Source organism: Columba livia, chromosome 16 (genome assembly GCF_036013475.1).
Source record: "Columba livia isolate bColLiv1 breed racing homer chromosome 16, bColLiv1.pat.W.v2, whole genome shotgun sequence".
NCBI classification, from domain to species: domain Eukaryota; kingdom Metazoa; phylum Chordata; class Aves; order Columbiformes; family Columbidae; genus Columba; species Columba livia.
The window spans coordinates 8,849,089-8,869,339 of record NC_088617.1 but is presented as its reverse complement, the minus strand read 5'-3'; the positions used below and the strand labels follow the sequence as shown (position 1 = coordinate 8,869,339).

General features: G+C 42.5%; 1 protein-coding gene across 2 annotated transcripts in view; it reads left to right on the top strand.

Annotated features, from left to right (window-relative positions):
- The window catches only part of CDH4 (cadherin 4), a 432,434-nt gene that overhangs the window by 354,770 nt on the left and 57,413 nt on the right, over positions 1-20,251 (top strand). For both annotated transcript variants that reach the window (XM_065032403.1, XM_021283285.2), the window contains exon 7: positions 560-732. In XM_065032403.1, the coding sequence (XP_064888475.1) occupies positions 560-732 (173 nt within the window). The remainder of the gene's footprint in view (positions 1-559; positions 733-20,251) is intronic.

The following is a 20,251-nucleotide window of genomic DNA, read 5'->3' as shown; positions in this document are numbered from 1 at the left end:
CCTGCTGGGCAGCAGCTGTTCCATTTGCTCTGCAGAAATGGGATTTTTTTCTCCAGAATGGGGTTGGAAAGGTGGATGTTTCTCCAGGAACTGGAGGCTGCAGGGAGTTGCTTTCTGCACTGGACATGGGTGTGTTGATAGGGTCCTCCTGAAGCTGCTGAGAAGTCTGATGGGCTTTCCGCTATTAAACTCTACTTCTGAATGCATGTGAATGCAGTGATTGGACGGAAAAAAATCTCCTTTGAGAATCTATATGAAATTGCGGGACAAAAAAATGCTGCCCTAAAACTTACAATCACCGAAAGAATTAGAAGTTAATCACAGATATCCTCATACGGCTTCTCAGTATATGCCAGTTATATGTAATCAGTATCCTTACAGATCATATAATCTCAGCAGTGTTGCTATTTTCATAATCCTTGCCTTGCCTAGCTGACTGGATGGAAATGGGATGTCTTCTGTGTAACATTTCTGAGTAAAATGCATGCCCGGGGTCACCGGGACTGCAATCTGCTCTGCAATACCGTAGTCCTGATGTTTTATCTTCCCTTTTTCCAAGGTACCTACGTGATGACAGTGACGGCAAATGACGCAGATGATAGCACTACAGCGAACGGGATGGTGAGATACCGAATCGTGACTCAGACCCCACAGAGCCCATCGCAAAATATGTTTACGATTAACAGCGAGACAGGAGACATTGTCACTGTGGCTGCCGGACTTGACAGAGAGGTGAGTTGAAATTCCATCATTCCAGGTTTCTTGTTGCTGACTTGCAAAGCCCAAATCCTGTCTCGGATACAAAACCTCTAAAAGTTTGAGTTGCAGCATGGAGATCATGATCTTTGCTTCTGCAGCAACTGTGGGGCATCGTAGGTTTGATGGGATATTTTTGTCTTAATCCATATCAGTCGATGAAACCCTGGGAGAATCCTCAAGCTCATGAAGCTGGTATTTTCTGTGCATAAATTTGTACAACTCAAAGATGTAGAAAATACTCCAGAAGGACCAGGGGGATGAATAAAGTGGCATTTGTCCACCTCCTGTCAGGGGACAAATAAATGGCATACATCTATAGCCCTTCTAGGCCTGTCTTCTTTGTTATCTTTGTAAGCAGTTACACAGCCTATATTCAACACACTTTGTGTGTTTCACAGTGGCATCCTTGTGTTGTTTAACTAGGAAAATGTCTCCCAGTGATTTTGGTTGTGCATGGGGCTCTGCCTTTAGTGCCTCTTCTTCCTGGTGTTTTACAATGTACAGATTTTCCAAATGCAGAAGAAATTTCATTTCTACTGACAAAAACATACTCTTGCCCGTGTAAGCTATATAGTATGATTGTCAGAGCTCTGCCTTATCTAGTTATGAGTATAGCTCAGGGACAAAGCATTTGCACCTCACACATTAAACAAAATCAATGTAGCATTGGTGGGTTGGAGTGACTGGGGAAGAAGGGGATGGGGATCAGTGGGTGTGCAGGGAGAGGGGGACTGAAGTTCTGGGGGGTTTCCCCATTGAACTGTGCAGCTCGTGAAGTGTCACCTGTCCAGTCAATTAGGAGACCTTAATCAACTTGTAACTGATAGGAAGTATTGTTCATTGAGCAGCCAGCCACCGATAGTACAGCTGTGCAGTGCATATGAAAGTAAGGACTTGCATAGTCATAAGCTCAGATGTTTAAGTTTGGGCAGTCCTCAGAGATAACAAGTCCGGTGAAATCCATGCTGAGAGAGCCTAATGTGCTGCATTTCTGAGAGAAGGCACCAGAAACTGGTTTTGTTCTGCCTTTCTCTCCTTTCCTCCCCAGAAGTGGGCAGGTGCAGGGGTTTCCAACTGGGATAACCTCCAACACCTCAGAGACTTTTTTCCCTTCCATATCATCCCTGGGGACACTTCTAGCCACACCACTGAGTGCTCTGCGAAGCGCCACCCTCTGGGGTTTGTGCCCATTTCATCTGCATGGCTGGGGCCCGTTTTGCTTCCGAGCTGCGGTGGTTTTGGGAGGGACCCCAACGCGCCACCAAGCCGCTGCTGAGGGCGGGTAAAATCAGTGGCAGCATCTCAGCAGCAAATGGGGCGGCCGGAGCGGCTGCTGGGACCAGCACGGGCTCTGGGGCTGCCAGCTGGGGACGGCGCAGGTTTGAGGCTTGCCCCAGGCACCGTTTCGGGTGGAGACACTGAGCGAAACAGCTTTGCAAGGAGAAGGTGGGGTGAGCAGAGAGCTTTCCAGATGTGAAGGCAAAGGAGCACAGCAGGAGGAACACCGGAGCCTGCCCCTTCCCACCTGGCGTGGCAGACCTTGCAAGCACAACTTAGGGTGGATTTGACCTTTTCCTGCTCTTTTTATTTAGAGAACTGGAAATTTAGCTGAATCTTAAGCAGGTAGATTATCCTGGGCAGTGCTGAAGCCTGCAGCGTGCTCGCAGTCAGAGGAGGAACAAGCGCTGGAGAGATTGCTGGCAGCCCTCGGGGGGACGGTGGCCGAGTACTCGGAGGAGGGATCTGAATTCTGCCAGGAAAATGCTGATTTTATGGAAACGACAGAACTATTATTGCCCCCTTGACATCAGTGGGAGCCAGCATTTTAATATAGGGCTTTTCAGGAAGAGAAAGGTCGTCGGTTTGTATTAATTTCAGAGACATAGATTGGGATAGCTTGGTGGGAGAGAGGTTTTAATCTCGGCAAATCAGCCAGAAAAAAGAATCCAGGTGATAATTAGGGGGAAAGGGTTAGGCAGAGCAGTCATCTTTTTCAGATTTATCTCATTGCATCTGAAATATTTTAAAACCTTGCAGGGGAACCATATGCTTCTCGTTAGTTCCCCTGTTGCACTGGGTCTGGGAAATCAAGGCGAGCTGGCACATTGGATATGGAAATACAGTGTTGGGTGTCCCAAGCTGAGCACCAGGTTGGGCAAGGGACACTTGGATCGAGGCAGAACAACCAGCTCTGGGCACAATCCTGGGGCTGCCCTGAAGGTACGAGACACGCTTATTCCCAGCGCTCTCTGCTGTGTTTCAGGGTTACATCTGGAATTGGCGAAAGTTTCTGTTCTATTAACATAAAATTGTGTTAGATCTAAATGGGAAGATGTGTTTAAGCACTCCCGTATCTGCACCACAGATTGTTTTTTTGTTTTTGTTTGTTTTTCCTGAAATCTTGAGAAAGCTATTAGAGGAGTAAATTTGGTTTTGCTGCTGACATTTTCTTGTTGTTAGGAAAAGGAGCCGAAGAGCAGAATTTGGAATGCAGATTTGTGTAAATTAAAATGTTAACAAATCTGACCTATTCAGCTGAAACTACTGCAACCAAGATAAATTCCCTGGATACCAGTTGTTTCTCCAAATGCTTATTGACACATTTATCAGTGCCTATGACACTATTATGTTAAACTGTGTTGAAACAGAAGCAGGTTTTCAGTCTCCATTGGACCCTTCTGCTTTGTTCCTGCAATACAAAAGCACCTCAAAGCAGGTACGAAAATAACTGTCAAAGCTGTTCCGTACCTGAGAGGCAGGTCCATGGTCCAGATCCTGCATTTGTCTTTCAGAAGGGAGAAAAGTCTCTTCAGAACTGGTGTTTCTAGCTCAGCATTTCTGTTGCATTCTCATTAAATGAGACTTACTGATGATCTCAGCATCTCCACTTAAAAAATCAGTTCTTTACTGGTTATATTACCTTCAATTCATAAAATGTCCCAGAAATTGGACAAAGTGTTCCAGCTTGTTTTGTGTCATGAGAAGTGTCCTGTTTAACCTGCAAGAAACCTATTTTAAGACAAATTCATGCAGTTTGCTGCTGTTGCTAAACCCTCATTTCCACAAACCAAGGAGGAAATTAAAAACTCAGCCTCTCAAATTGTGCCAGTCTCTCTAAATGTGTCTGACACTGAAGATAGCGAAATGAAAAGCCAAGGTATTAAAATATTGATGGCTTTAAAGTTATCTTACCTGCTTCCCATTAATCTGGATGTAAATATGGTTACAATGCTCTGTGTCCATTCACTCATTACAACTCCGCTTAATTGAATGGATCCCCAAGGAAGATAAAGATAATTGGACTGCACTTCATAAAAATTATTAAAGGAGGACAGTTTAGCAACAGCCAGATTTAAGCCCCTGGATGCCTAAGGGTGAGAAATGCCAAAGGTGGAACAAAGGAACATGTATCCCTTGAATTAATAGGGAAAATGATAGGGATTTAGAGTGCGCCAGAGGTTCAAAGGTACGTTCAGACAGCCAGGCTTAGATGAAAAGGTTAAAAGCAGATACTTGCTCTAATACAGGAAAACGTCAGGGAAACGTAGGAAATCTGTACCTCATTTAATGAAACTGGGAGGGAAAGATCAAATAGTGGTGGGAGCACAAAATGTGTGGATTAACAGGGAAAGCTCTGAACACACGAGAGACAGGTCGTAACCAACTTCAGGGGGTAGAAGGGGACCATGTTAGTGTATTTATGGCAGTAACATTTCTCCTTATAACTGTGCAAAAGGGACCAGACCTATTCTGCATGTTTGCTCCTTTTATCCACTGCCACTCAGGCTGGTGTCCTAGACGGGGATGGAGCCCAGACCTGGGGAGCTCCTGGTACTGTCATTCAACTCCATCAGCTCCTGTGATTTCTCTGGTGGCAGAATATCTGTCTCAGCAGCACAGCAAACCTGCACTGGAGCTATAGTATAGGCAATATCATCCTCTGAAGAGCTTCTGCTAAATATTTTATGAACACAGACTTGGAGCAACCAAGGGGTGGGGGGAAAGAAGTGAGAGAAAAGGAGCTGGTTGATCCCACACCGCTGGCAGGCCAAGAGATGTTGAGACATCTCAAATGTCATCCAGGCTTATTTGAGATAATAAGTATTTCGGCTCTGCGGTGCTTGTAGTATAATATTGCTAACTTTTTGAGGTCTCCTTTAGAAAGGAGTCTCTTCCCAGCACAGTCGTCTCATACTGAAGAAATCAAGAAAGTCAGGAGCTCCGAGTCGCTTCTTCTGAATTTCTGTATGTTTATATTTCTTTTAAAAGTGATTGGAGCTCTGCTGCTGCAAATGCTTTTAAAAATACATGAAATCCGATTCTATGATTACTACACTTGGCTTTCCAAAAACATGATGTTGCTAGTCTTTCTCAAGTGAGTGAAAGATAAAAGGGAGAGCCTGCCAACAACTGAGTTAGTGGCTTATTTTATTTATGAATGAAATGGCAGGATTCTTGTGGGGAAGAGGAAAAGTTCTTCTTATTGGCAGAGACAGTTGATTTCTTTTCCAGCACTCTGGTTTTGGTGCAACTAGACATTTCTGATAGAACAGAATTTTGAAATGTTATGTTAAACAAAAAAAAACCCCACAGTATTCTGTTTCTCCAGAAATTGAGCAAGGGTTGGTTTCTACCATCTGTAGTAACTATATTGGGTACATGTATCTCCAGGTCACTGCAGTAGCTTTTCAAAACCTCCTTGTTAACTTAATTTCAAATGTGAGCTGGAAGTAAACAAGGCATTGCATCAGTGATAGAAATTTATCCATTGGGACTGCTACTAAATCCAGATTACCCAAATACAGTGGTTTTAATCTGGCTCTTTCAGCCAGTTGATACTCTAAATGTAGCCAACAGGCTGGGCCTTGCTTTTCGTACCAGGAAATTTTCCTCTAACAGGAGAATCCAACAGCTTTCATTCCTTTTTCTGCCCTGGAATGCAACAAAAGGGTTTTACTCTGTTCTAAATTATGGTCACTCTTGTTAATTCTTTCCCCTCACTGCATCTCAACACGCTGTTCTGCAAACTGCGCCTCCTCCTCTGAGCAGAGTTGGGGGAACATCTACTGGACCATGAGGCTGAAGGATCTTGACATGATACGAGTGATACACGAGTGAATCTGTGCAGATGATCAGTTGTCTACGTGTACTGACAAAATACAAACACTGAGGGAAAGTTACATCTAAATGGCCTGAGTGCATCTTTAAAAATGCTTTTTCCCATTTTCTTCACTGAAATTAGCCATCTCCAAGGAGCAGTGAGGACTAATGCAAAATTGGTTATAAGATGTCACCTTTTGACAGATGTGGTCTAGTCTGCATGGTATTTGCTATTTATATCTATTACAGGAGTTCTTTAAAGTGAGAGGGATTTTGGTTTTCGTGTTCTTTTTATTGTTTTTTCTGGAGAAGAGCAAAACCAAGGTTGTTAGATTCTGCTGAGCCACAAGTGTCATGCTTTCAAAGATGAAATTCCCATATCACTGCATTAAAACGTGCAGAAAAGTGCATCCACAGCTGAACTCACAGGAGGAGAACGAGAGTGAGAGATTAGCAGTAATTTTGCCTGTGAGGCACATCCACTTCTTTGACTTTGGACCACAAGCCCCTGTATTTAGCTTCCAGACTCAGAGGCTCCCCAGGTATTTTCCAGTGACTGAGATGATGGACTGTCACAGACTTCCAAGGGTAAGTGGCTTTTCCACTTCTCTCAGCATTCAAATAACGATTGGAAGACTTTGTGGAACATGTCTTCAAGGCAGACATAAACTACTGGAGTCTCGACAGAGGTAAGCAGATAAAATGCTGTAGCATCCTCTGTACAGCAGGTCAGAGTGTGTTTTATTTCTCCCTTCCAGCCTTGGCCTTAATGTTTCCGACACCGTTTCCCTTTGCTGTTGAGAAGCGTTTTGCCCCAGCACTGTCGCACCCCAGGCTCTGCCCTCGCTGTTTCCCAGGGATTTGGGGAGCACAGAGTCCTTCTAGGGGATGAAAACCACTCTATAAATGTCATTTATCACCAAATACTGTGTTACTCCCGCTACCTTGTCATTTTTCAGGTCCATGTAGCAAAAATGTAAATACTGAAGCTTTATATATTAATAAGCCTGAAAACATTACTTAAAGGTAAAACTGGTTAAGTTATTCAGTTATGAAATTATCCCATTTCCACAGCAGCATATCCTGTCAAAGGAAGAGCTGATTAGCCATAAGCTGAATTTAGCCAGTAGATTTATGCTTGATTCTGGTTTATGTTTCTACATTGTACATAGGACTGATTTGAGCTTGCTCCATCATTCCGGCATGCATTTCATTTTCTCATTACAGACAAGAATGACCTTTTTCAGCAAATTATGGTGAGGAGCACTACCACTCATCAGTGAAGGAGGTTCATTTTATTAACCCTATTTAGTGGCTTTGGAAATGCATTGTGCACCCAATAGAGGACCACTTGTAGTAATTTGAGATACCAGAAGTTGGCAGATGGGGAGGGCTGGAATCTGCTCTGAGCACTGTGGGTCTAGCATTGCTTAATGGGTTCCTCTGCAGCCCTCGTTGCGGGATGGGAAAGATGCGAGAGAAGCCTCGTCATATAAATAGCACCATTTGTTTTAATTAGGAAGGGAATTGTCTCAGCGTTTTTGAAGCCTTGTTGCAGTACCTGGAAATAATGTTTTCCCCAGCTTGCTTTTCTTGAAGAGCAGTGGCTGTGTGTACTTCTGGTGGGTGTTTCCAGAATCATCTGTAATTTTGGTTTTCTGCTTGTTTGCTTTAACTCACTAAAAATAAGATTTTAGATGTTGCATGTATGGGAAGGTTTTTTTAATTTATTTTCCTTGATAAAAACCTGATATCTAGGTAGAATATTGTACTGATAGAGGAAGGGCTCTGAGCCATGGGCCTTGGAAGACAATAGCATGAGTAGGTGTTTCACTAAGGAAAAAAAAAAGAGTATTTGGACATAAGAGAAACTTTTAAAGAACAAAACAGCTTTCCAAAACAAGAGGCTACTAAATAGATCGGAAACTGTGGGAGTCCAATGAGTAGATAGGAAAACAGTCATATTTACCTCCTCCAAAAAATTCACCATCAAGATGATCAGGACGCAAATGTAACAGGCTGGAGACCAACTGGTTGTACAAATGGTGATGATCCGTTGGCATGATGAATGTGAGTTTGTGTAAGCTTAGCCTAGTCGTGGTTTCATCCTCACACATTCACTCACGATCCTCCCTGTGCTCAGACACCAATGGCCCTGCCATCACTAGGTGGGGTGAAAGTTAGTAACATTGATGAGCAAAGAGAAGCACTAATGAAGGAAATAACAAAGCACAACAAACATGTATTTAATCATACTGCCTGGACAGGCAGAGCACGCTTTATGGCTGCCTGTGTTGCTAATCCTTGACCGATGGATGTGTGACATTTAATCCTTGACATCTCTGCTTTTGGGAAGGAGCACTTTGCACTCTCTGGGAAAACACGGCAGAGCAGAGCCTGTTTGGTTGAGCAAGCTGCTCAGTCTGATAGTTTCCATGAAACCTTATCACGCTCTTCCCATTATTTCAGTCTATGCAAAACAAACTCTTTGGGATTTAGAAAATCACAGTCAACCTGTTGCCAGGATAAGCGGTCCTACGGATTTTTTTAATGCTAACTTTGAACTTGTCTTCAGTAATTCTTTGCCTAGCTGTTGGCATTGCTGAGATGCTGTATTTAAAACTGGGACATGCTGTGTGACATTTTTCACGTTGAGTCCCTGTGCATTGTGTGTAGCTTCTGAAGATGCACACAGAATGATGCTTTAACCACAGAGCAGAGAGAAGTGGTGTATAAAAGTAAACCTACAGCCAGTTTATGTCTCACATGGACCTGATTCCACCAAGAATGAGTCCTACCCTTTGGCTGAAATGAAGTTTCCTCCCACTCAGACAGTGCATATGGAGCTATTTACTGCCTGCCACAGTAGCTCACAATTTGGTTTTTAAATTCTTTTTTCCATTTGGCTTAGACTCTCCTTTATACACCTGCCTTCCTTTAAGTGTTGCTAGCACCCAGATGCAATAGCCTCTGGATGGGATTGCACTGAATCACATGTTAATCTCTATTGACTTCTTATTCATATTTGGGCAAGCTATTGAAGAGATGTTACCAAATTGAAAAGCTTCATGATTTGGGGTTGACCTGCTCAGCTAAAACAAACATGTGAGGTTAATTTGACCCGATTATTATAGAGTCTGAGCAAGAATAAGTCTGATACCCAACCTAATCAGTTCTCTTTTTAAAAATGTGGAAATCTTCAGAGCCTCTCCTTTAAGAAAATTCCACATACACTAATAGTCTACAGACCCTTTTCTTTCTTCACACATATTTTAGTATGTTCCGGGAGATCTGGTACAGTCTGGTTGCCCTTGTTTCAAGTTGCTCACAAAATCCCACTTCTGACTACAGTGGGTTGGTTTATACATTATTCAGTAGTAAAATCCCAGCTGAATAGGGCGGGGAAAAAAAAAGTTAAGTATCGGAGTGGAAAGCTCACCAGGTCCTTAGCATAATCTCTCTGGTTCAGACCTGCATTTCTTTTTCCATTTGAACCTGTTTTACAGTGGAGAAGAGTATAGCATTCCAATTTTAGATAGAAGACTACCTGCTCAGCTCAGGCAGATTTAAAGTTTTTCTTCTGGTACATCACTTACTTTCCACCAGCCCCTTCCCCTCTCTAAAGGGATTATTGTCTAAATCTGCACCAGGTCAAGTGAAATAATTAAACACAAGCTGGTTCCACTAATTAACTTATCCACAGACCATTGTCTGTTATTAGCATTTTAAAGAGACTTTGTTAACTCTTTCTTCATAGACCTAGTAGTGTTTTTTAATAACACAACCCATTCCTATCAGCATCTTTGGCTACATTTCTTCCTATAATATTATCGTTGACATGTTTGCCAGAGCATGAATGGGTTTACAGGATGTTTCAGTCTGCAGCAGCTACTTTTCTTATCAGAGCATGAGAAAAAGGCAGCTTAAATGCAAAGGAATGTAACTGTCAGAAGACCAGATGTAGTCTTGTATTCTGAAAGTATTCTTAAAATGGAAAGTCATCAGTGTAAACAATGGAGAGACTATTATGTGCTTTGTGAAACATAATTAAAATGGTGATACATCTAGTGTCTTATAGTGCATCTCATCGGAGCTTTGGAACCATGTCAGGATCGTGGAGTTTGGAGTTGCTGAGGATGTAATGCTTCCAAAAAGACAGAAATGTGTGCACAGGGACAGAAATGGGGGAGCTGCTATTCTGCACCACGAATACTGTCTAATTCCTTGAGTTCTGTACTAATTAGCATCCCAAAAGGTGACAGAAGGCAGGTCTTTGAAGGGCAGAACTGTCTTTGTGGGACGCTTCCAAGCATTACTAGACTGGCTATAAATAATCACAACGTCAGGTACTGAGGTTTGGGATATTCTCCATGTACTGCAGGTAGAGAGGGTCTCTTGGATAAGGCCAGCAAGATGTCATGTGCAGGCAGGAGCTGTGTGTTATTTTTCCCAGAATTGTACGTTAAAGCATCTAGGAGCCTGTAGCAGCAGAGCAGTGAGGCAGTTTGCTCTTTTGTCGTGGTAACCTCACCATTTTTTCTCGTAGTTTTTAGGCTAAATACTTTCCTTTCCTTGTCCTGTTATTCTAATTTTCAAAAATTGTGGGGTTTTGTTGTAAGAGAGCATCATTAAGTGGCATTTATGTCAGTACAATGATGTTTTATTTGAACTATTCATTTTTTGCACTTAAAATGCTTTCTTTTCCAAATGCTTTTCTGGAAAAATGAATGTAGTTTTCTGTTAAAGTAAACAGGTCACATACTAAGTGACCTCAAATCTGATGGCTAAAATTTAGAAGGAGAACTAATTGGATAAAAATGTGGTGACTCATACTCTTCAGACATTCAATAAGTTGTCCAGTCCAGTCTTAATTTATACATCTCTCTGGAAAATAAATAGATTGCAGTTTCACATTCATCTCTGTTCATTAGGAAGAATCTTGGTTTAATGGTTAAAGGTTTGGGTCAAATGGGGGTAAACTGGACAGGCTGATTTCTGTTACCTGAGGATGGGAATCAGAGTTTGTAAGTCAACACCAAGTGACTCTTGTAGAATTGGTAAAGTTTTTCTGGTAGATAGCTGCTTTTCTGAAGGGGGGGGTAGATACCACCCAAGCAACCATATGCCAAGTAAAATTCCTACTTAGGAAGCGTTGTTTTCACCTTCTGAAGGTGATTTTCAGAGAGATAAGAATAGCAGCATCCTTCTCTCTTTAACTGTGTGCAAACCCCTCGGTTTGTTTGGAGCAGAGTGGAGCTGGCCCAACTGCAGGGATCTGCAGTGTTTGAAATATCCGACAATATATTGTATACATTTTGCTCACAGGGGAGCTTGTACCGGGATGAAGTGAAGTAGTAGATGAGAGGATACTCCACGCATTATTCATCCTGGAAGTGGTTTGTTTTGGAGATGTGTATGTTTCTGCAATTATTTTAGCCATTAAACTTCAGCCCTGAAAATGCTTTCATCTTGGCTGATTCCATCTTTTTGTGGTCATGGCAATGCAGGGGAGTGTGATAGGAAATGCGTTATTAGATTTTTAAATTATGTGCATTTTTCCCCCCTTGATGTTTGATATCAGAAGACATGATGTTTGACAGAAAAGGTAATGAATGGTATTTGCTTGTAAATCAGCAGCTAGATGTGGTTTGAATGAATGCATATTTGAGCATAAAGAGAAAATCTGAAGGGGTTACCAGTGCTTCTCGCTATCAAAAAATCTGCTCTAGGGATGAGAAGTGGAGGCAGCTTCCATCAGGGGTTGTTGGAGAGGCACTGAATGTCTGCAAAACGCATCAGCTGTTTGCAAAGCAATCGCTGCCCCGACTGCGGCACATATAGATGTATCTAAACTGACTTTCCACAAGCTTTACTAGTGCTCGTAAAATAGCTTGAAAACCAGGGAAATCTGCAGGAGATCGGATGGATTTTTTGGGTAGGTGGCCCACCTGTAGCTCCTTTGGCCATGGCAACATTTCTGTGAACCCACAAAACAGGGAGCTGAAGACTATCTCAGCTATATCCGTGTGAGTGAAAATGGAAGCATCAGTAGTCATATAGGCAGGTGATCCTGACCAGGCAGGAAATGCCCCACAAGGCTTTTCCACCCTCGGATTAGGAGAAAGTAATGAATTTTTTAAATTGTAATTATCAATCAGGAAAAAATCTGGCGGGAATCAACGTTTTTATTTTAATAGCTGGAAAAATGTCACATTGATATTGGTCTTTCAAAGTGATGTTTGACATTTTAAAAGATCAATTCTTGTCCAAGTTATCTCAAGCCATTAATACCATTTTAAAAGGGACTATTTTGCAATGTAAAAATAAATTCCAAGTGAGGGAGAAGTTTGGAATGCTCTTCCTGGGGAGCATTTTCACTCTCAGTGCCTTCTGATGAAAAACCACTTTGAGTACTCTCCACCAGTTTTCATCCTCGGGCCCCTTCAGCTCTCCATCCGGTCTCTGCCTCTACTGTGATCCTACCATATCAAAATCGGTATTTAGGGATGTTCTTCTGAAAGCTAATTCCATCGTTCACAATAAGAGCCTATTAATGTAACTCAGAGTGACCATTGCCTGCAGTCTGAGCATCTTCAAAGGCTCACTGACAGATTGGAGAAATGGATTTTGCATTATTGTGCTGACCCCCAATGCTGCACCCCAGCATATTTAGAGGAGCACAGGCACAGTGCTTTTCTTACAACATCCGTAGGAAACATGGTGGGCAAAATTACATCCTGAACAACCAGATGTGCAGGGGAGCATTCAGGGAAAACGCATCAAAACATCTTGCAAAAACTCATTTGAAGTTACATAAATTATTGTTTGCGTTTTCACATGCAGTTATTTTCAAGCCTAACCAGCTGTATCTGTTTGGAGTGTCCCTAAATAAATACATCATTACATAAACACAGAATTTGTTTGGGGATTTTTTCCAATGAGGTCCAGGCCCCGTTTGCTTTGCAGTATTGCACAGACTGTGAGAAGGAGGTGTCTGAATTTCAATGGGACACGTTGACACAGAAAATCCCATTCTTAGTATGTTTACTGTTTCTAAATCGCATGGTGACAGCTACCTTAAAAGAAGACACAGTAAATAACATGGTACATTTTTTTGCTAGAAAAATTTGAATGCAAGTAGAAAATCCAAGTGGGTGATTACATTTCATTTAACATTTTTCACCCCCTTTCGGTGGAGCAAGCAATGTCTGGAACAAGCTGATGCACCATACGGGCATTTTGCTGACAGGCTTCCCAGCAGTGTGTTGGTTCACTGCTTATTCGGAGAGCCGGATGACGGCTATTGAAGGAGGGCGCGATGTCGTGATCTGCGGTGATAACGCCGCGATCCCCTCGCCAGCGCGTTATCGTCTCACTGGATGCAATTACCTGATAAACGGTGACGCTCTCCGCAGCCGTGCATTGGTCATACGCCGCTGCAAGTCCAGTCTGCAAAGTTCAATACGGTGTTCAAAAGTCCTTAAGCACCATTGAAGTGTTCTCTAGCGGGTCTCTGGGTTTTATAAATGAGAAAATAAACGAAGTGACTCAAGGCGCAGAGACACTCGTCTGTGACTTCTCTGTTCCAAGCCAGAATAAAACATGAAAGAGTAATCTGAAAGACATGATGATTTTTTATTGAAGAAATAATCACAGAGTCACTTATCAGAATCAGGAAAGCTGCTTTATCCTTTGTTGCATTATAAATAAGAATTATATTTGTTCTTGGGAAACAAGCCTGAATTGCACTGCAACACGTTATTGTGAGCGACGCATGGGGAACGACTGAATAAATACTGCCTGTCTGTTCCGTTAGCTGATTTTCTTTCTCGTCTTTCTCTGCTTTCCTAACCAGGAATGAGTTTTGTCATTTCAGAGGTTCAGTCTGACCATTTATCGAGTCACTGGTTACTGGGTGTAAATTGGAAGCTGACCAAAGGGCAGATCGTGGTGGTGGGGAGGAGACAGGGGCTGAGGTCTCCAGCTCTGCCTGGTCTGCTCAGCAATGGCCAGGCTGTCCCAGAGTGATGTGGAGCAAGGGAGAAGAAGGGAAAAACATCTGTCCTGCACCCTTCTGCCTCTCCAGGGACAGGGAGATACAAGGAGGGACAAAGGTGAAGATAAAACAGAAAGAGAAGGGGGAGATGTTTGCAGGGATGGAAGATGAAGGAGGTTGGAATGAAGGGTCAGGAGCAGACCCTAATCAGGCTTAGCAGCAACTGCTTGCTGAAACTATCCTAGTGCTTACTGTCTCTGGTGACTGGACATACGCAGCATTGAAAATGATCAGATCTGGTTAATAAATGAATGGTGTTGGTCATGTAGGATGTCTTATATTGAAGGGAGAAAACTGACATCCCATGAAAACTGGGAATACTCATGATTATTGGGAGAAAAGTCAGGTGACAATGAAGTGTAGCTGGGACATTGCAGTTAAAGGAAGAGGTTGAAGCTCTCTGTCTTCTGTGCATCATGAGAAGAGTTTCTGCGGTTACTTTTTTTTATCCTTTTTCTGCTCGTCCTGTGAGCTCTGACAAACTTTATAAACTTTGGGTTCAAAAGGATATAGAAAATGCTGTTCTAGATGGGACAACCCAAGTAGCTCAGCATCCTCTCCTGATACCGGCATCTGCCAGAGCTTCAGGCATGAGCTGTTGTGTTTGGTGGTTGTGTCTCACACTAGGTGATTAGATGTAAAATTACACAGTATCATCCTAACTTGGAACATAAAACCACTTCCATGCTCTGTCGTGACTGTTCATATGTTTCTTGGCAGAAGCTGTTGCAGACACCAGCTTTCAATCCTTCCAGATTAAATGTCAGTCTGTGGCGGAGTCATCATCAGCTCGAGCGTCCTGCTCCTTCTGCTCCCCCCGGCTCTGGAGAGCGGTTCTGCACCTCCGGAGCTTGCTGATGAGCAGCTCATCTGGGAGCAGTTTCGAAGGAGATCTTTGACTTTCTTTGGATCCCCAGAGGAATTCATAATTATTTCCTCCTTTATCATAGAGTGCAGCTGGAGGCTTCAGCTCCATTAGGGTTGCCCTGATAATTTCACAGTGGGAAATTTACAGCAAACAAGGGACATTAACGTTAAATAAATTTATGCAACAGCAACCCTCACCCAAGTCATTAAAAGTGTGTGCAATTTTTAATGGATGCTTCAGCATGGCATTTGATAAGTTTGTTCGTTTCTTTTCCCAATCTGTTAAGTATACATACACACGCACACACATAAATTTCTCTGCCAGAGGCATTGGTAAAAACTGGCTGTGGCCTCGAATGTCACCTCCTTGCAAGCACTTAAACGTGGCTGTAATCCCAGCTGCAGTGGAAGGAAGAGAGGTTGTCACTGAAGGGCGGATTTGTGAGTGTGGGTCAGTGTGCGACTCAAATAATCCAATTGAACTATGTAGTGATTCTGAATTACTTGTATTTGCAAAGACAGGATATCATAAAGACTGCTAATATGGTGGAAAATTATATTAAGCTGAGACAAGACAAAGTTGATTATGTGCTAGACTAGTGCAGATGTGCCTGGCGCTAGGCATTTATGCATATTGATTGATCTTAAATATAGCAGAGCAGAGGATGGGAGTGGGGTTTGTATGGTTATTGATTTTGTTTCAACTCCTTGAGCTGTCATCATAAGCTTTCAGATCCAACTATCTTGACTGATCCAACTCCTGATCAGAAAGCTTGATAAGAAAGCAGGCATGAGGTGGGTGTCCCAGCCAAAGAAATCATGCCAGTTACATCCTTTTAGGAGCAGAGTGTTGCACTTATTTCATGCAGATATTCAGAAACACGCCAGCTCTTTATAGCTCAGCAGAGCCTGAGTGTAAAATTCACGTGAAGGCCGCAGTTGGGCTTCAGCAGGCTTTGGGTTTCAGCTGGACTGGGCTTGACTCTGGACCTGGTGAATGTTCCTGATCTCAGCTGCTCAGTGAGTCGGTTTGCTGTATGATCCACTTTTCTTCCATTTGCTAGAAGGAAGATACTTGGTTTCTTAATTCATTAATTTTGACTTACACAAACTACACGAGCAGAGCTGTTGTTTCTCAACCTCTCCCACGTTCCAAGCAGCAAAACTGTAGACAGGAGGTTTTCAACACCACTCTTTGGTTGTTCTCTCATTCCTCACGAGTCTCTACTAAGAAGGTATACGTTAGTGCAGCCATGCTTAGGGCCAGTGCCCTTTGCCACCAGGACACCTGGTTTCCAAGGGCTCCAGAACTCTGCTGGCATCATTTGCATGGAGCTCGAAACGTGTGAAGGAAGTCAAATAAGATGCTGGGTTTCTAATAAGCTATTTAGGAATAAACCTTAAGCACTCAATAAAATGGATTTGTGGCTATTTGCCGTGGGAAATTCCTAATACCCCAATCCCAAGAATGTATACATGTGTGTGGCCGTCTTCACCTACCAGAACATCCGTCTGAGCCCCGTGTGGGTGAAGCTGCTGGTACGAATGAGTTTTCATGATTATGGTTGAGTTCTGAAACAGAAATTTGTAAGCGTGTTGAATTGAGTGCGTATCACTTACTTTGATTTATGCTTGAGCTAAGGTGAAAGAACTCTATCTGTGATTATAGACATCAAAGGCAATATATTGAAATTCAGTTATTATAATGTACACATCATTTATCAAATCCTTACCCAATAATGCCGGCATCTGCTGCGCAGAAAATATAGCTTGATGGATTACCTGCTTCTCACCATCTTTCTGAAGGCCAAGGAAGGCAAACAGAATTACTTCAGAAATGTCAGACTCAGCTACTTTCAGACTGGGAAGAGGGACTGAAACCCAAAACCACAGGGTGGTCAGCAGAATACATGGGCAGGGTGAGGATTTCAGGGAGCTTACGGTCCTCAAAGGAAATGAGTTTCTTTGTTTCCTGCTCTCATCAAGAACAGGCAGAACATGTGTCACCTTTTGCAGAATTTGGCCTGGTTTAGTGCCTGCTCTTCAGATGCTGCTGATCTAAAAAAAGCACATTTTTACATCTAAAGCAGCAGTGGTCTGGACTTGTATCCATAACAGCCAGTTCTTGCCTGGGATCTTAAAAAAATGGCTTTGAAATCTGAATTTCAAATTAGAACCAGCAAAAAATAAATAGCAAAGAATACTTTTATTTCTTGCTGAGCTTCTATTCAGTTCCCGCTTCCTGTTTTGACAGTGTAGGTTATACTTGGGCAGGAAAAAAAGGAAGACCACAAACATAATTGTAACCATGTCTAATTAGGCAGAGCTATGTAAATTTAGCGTTTCTACATGATTATAAATGTCAGGAGAGCCTTAGATAAGACATGAGAGTTTTGAGTATCTCTTGTGTACCTAGTCTAAAATGTCCTTATTGCTAATCCTATTCATCTGGAGTCGCTTCCTAATTAGAATATTTATGGGCTAATAAGGAGGTGAACAAGACACTCCAGTTCTGTTCCAAAGGTGAGAGGAGGGATTCATTAGACTCGGCGTCTCTGTTTTGATTGCTGTACAATGTAATTAACATTGTGCTAGACAATCATTTTAGATTTACCTTAACAACAAATATTTAACAAGATTCCTGTTGTTGTTCTCTCTTTGAGTCTAGGTCTGCTGAAACCAAAAGCAGTTTTGTCATCAGCTTTCAGGGATTTTGAGGTTCCAGGATGGTTTTTTCCTGTTTTGTCTTGCAAACTGTTTTGACCTCTGTCAGTTATTGATGTTTCTTACTAGCTAAAAGTGAATCTGTTTTACATATTTTATGAATTCATATTTCATGAATTTTATATCAGTGAGACCTGTTTTTATAGGAAATGCTTATTTCAGGTTTTCTTCCAGAATTTTTAGTTGTGTGTCTATATCCAGTGACCTGCTATAAAAAGTAGTTTTTGAAGACAGAGGCAGTTTAGCTGTTTTTAAGTTCTAGTGCCACAAAAGCATAGTTATGGGCTGTTGTTCAGTGCCCACACCCTGATGGAGACAGTACCAGGGCAATGCCATGAATTTGACCCCAGTGAGTTCTAGGCCTTCATGGTCAACCACTGCATAAGGGTTTGGTTGGATGGGATTAGATCCCTGTGAACAGTCTGGGCGCCTTGATCTCCTCTCCCTACTTTCCGTCACGTACTGAGAAATGGACCCTGTTGTGTGAGAAAACAATGTTCTGTAATTTTGAAAGTGTTATCAGACAACTTGTTAAGATGGCAAGTCACGTCACTTCAAGTCTTCTCTGTATAAATTACAGTTAGGTACAAGAATCTCATAGATAATGATAAATATAGCATCATTCTACTGCTGATGGAAATCATTCTCAGCCATTATCAACTTTAATTAATATATTCACATTATTCAAATCCAGGTAGAAAATGTTCTTTGGCATCAAGTCAAGAATAACATGGTTTGTGGCTTTTGTGCGGCTGGAAAAGCCGCCGGCAACAAGGGAGCCACTCTGGGGAAGCTCTTCATTTAGACGTGGGGTCCAACAAATTCTGTGTCCCATAGACCTCACCCATTTTCCACACCTGTGTAGAAGGGCTGGAAGGTCTCATGTTTCCGAGGGATATTCCTTGGTGCACGGCTTCCATGCCAGAAGAGCTTTGCTGCTGTTTGTGGCATCTCGGTTGTCTCCGTAGCAACCAGGATACAACCAAAGATGCTAGGAATGAGCACTGGTAGCAAATGTTTGCTGTGAAAAATGACTGAAAACAACAGAAAATATGGGCTGAATAAACCTCTGCTATTTCTAAATTGAAAGCTTCTTGAAAATTTCTATTAGACCTTAGCAGCTCTTTAAATAAATAACCAGTGTGTCCCCTTCCATCTGAGGATTTCCATCTGTTTTATTTATTTGTTTGCTTTTTTCCCTTTTATAAAAATACCAAGGCCCAGTTCTGCCACGTGCTGCACACGCAGCCCCAGGGAGCAGCACCGGGCGCATGGGGTTGAACATCCCCTTCCGCTTGATAAAGAATCTGGAAGATATCATAACATCAGGCAAATGCACAGACCATCCCAAACCCCGCCTGCTGCTCCACAAGCAAAACCATAAATCCCGGAACCCGTGCTTGCCGTGTGCCCCGGAGCGTAGCCGGGGGCCTGTTTATCCGCCACAACTTTCCTGGTGAAAAGAAGAAGATTTCTAACAACAGCATTTAGACCGGAGGAAGGTGCCGGCTCAGGACGGTATATTCTGTTTCAAACAGAGCAGTGAAAATGGGATCTCTGTGTTGAGTTATCCAGTTCTACCCCTTCAAAGTGACAGAACTGGCTTTAGGTGAGGCAAGGTCTGTCCTCCAAATCGATGACTCCATGGGCTGATGGTTTAGTTAGAGACCCTACAGACTCAAAGTGAGGATCTGTTACAGCTCGTTTGAGTTAGCGCTTTGTTTCTGCTGTTCAGATAATACACTTCTAAACCTGGACTGTTCTGACATTTGCTACAAGAAAAGAGAAATAAAAAATCCATACACAGCTCCCATTAACAGTGAGTGAGGTAAACACTGCAGGTAGTGGGATGATATAAAACCTTTCCACCTCTGGAACACAAATGTGAGTACAAGTTATGATAAAATTAAATACATTTCATGATCTCATCTTATTCCCACATGGAGTTAATCCATCTCACAAAAATCTTGGAGCTTACCTATCACAGCCTCCAGCTTCTTCTTAAGAGAGACCAAGGACCAGAGTCCTAATTCCCTTCACATCCCACCTGAAGAGGATGGTCCCACCAGGTCCACGTGCAGCCCAGTCTTACAGCTTTGTTTCTTGCTTGCAATGTTCATCAGCTTCTAGTTCTTCTACTTCCACAGCACAGTTTTGTCTGAAATGGAAGAAATAAAGCAACACACATATAACATCCTTAGTGTCAGTTTGTACACCATCTCCAGAACCTAATGTGAGAAGCTCTGTAGAAGTCATATATTATAAACTGCCGTAGGAGCAGGAGAAGTATTTATTTTCTTTTCTAAAAGTACAAGTCTCACCAGTATTTAGGAGAGGATTAAATTTAGGATCTCATCAGCCCCTTCTAAATCTGCCACAGGGGCAAGACATTAAACTGGATTCTGAAGGAGACACCGGTGCAGTTTGGGGGATGTTTCACTTGTATTGTACAGGGAACTGAGATGATAGAGCACGGGGCCACAGACAGCTGAGATGGTTTCATTTGAATTCCTCATCACAACCAAAGCAAAAATACTTCATTTTGAGGGATTCTTCATACCACAATACACCCTTTCCTTTCCAATGATCAGAAGGTGTCAGTACTATTATAGAATAAAGACTGTTGTTTGCAACCAATATAGCCTGAACAAATTGTGGGTAACAACTAGTAGCCTGAAGTGGGATGAGATACCCAGGCCTGGCTCAGGATGATGTTTTAATGTACCTATATCCTTAGTCTGCAGT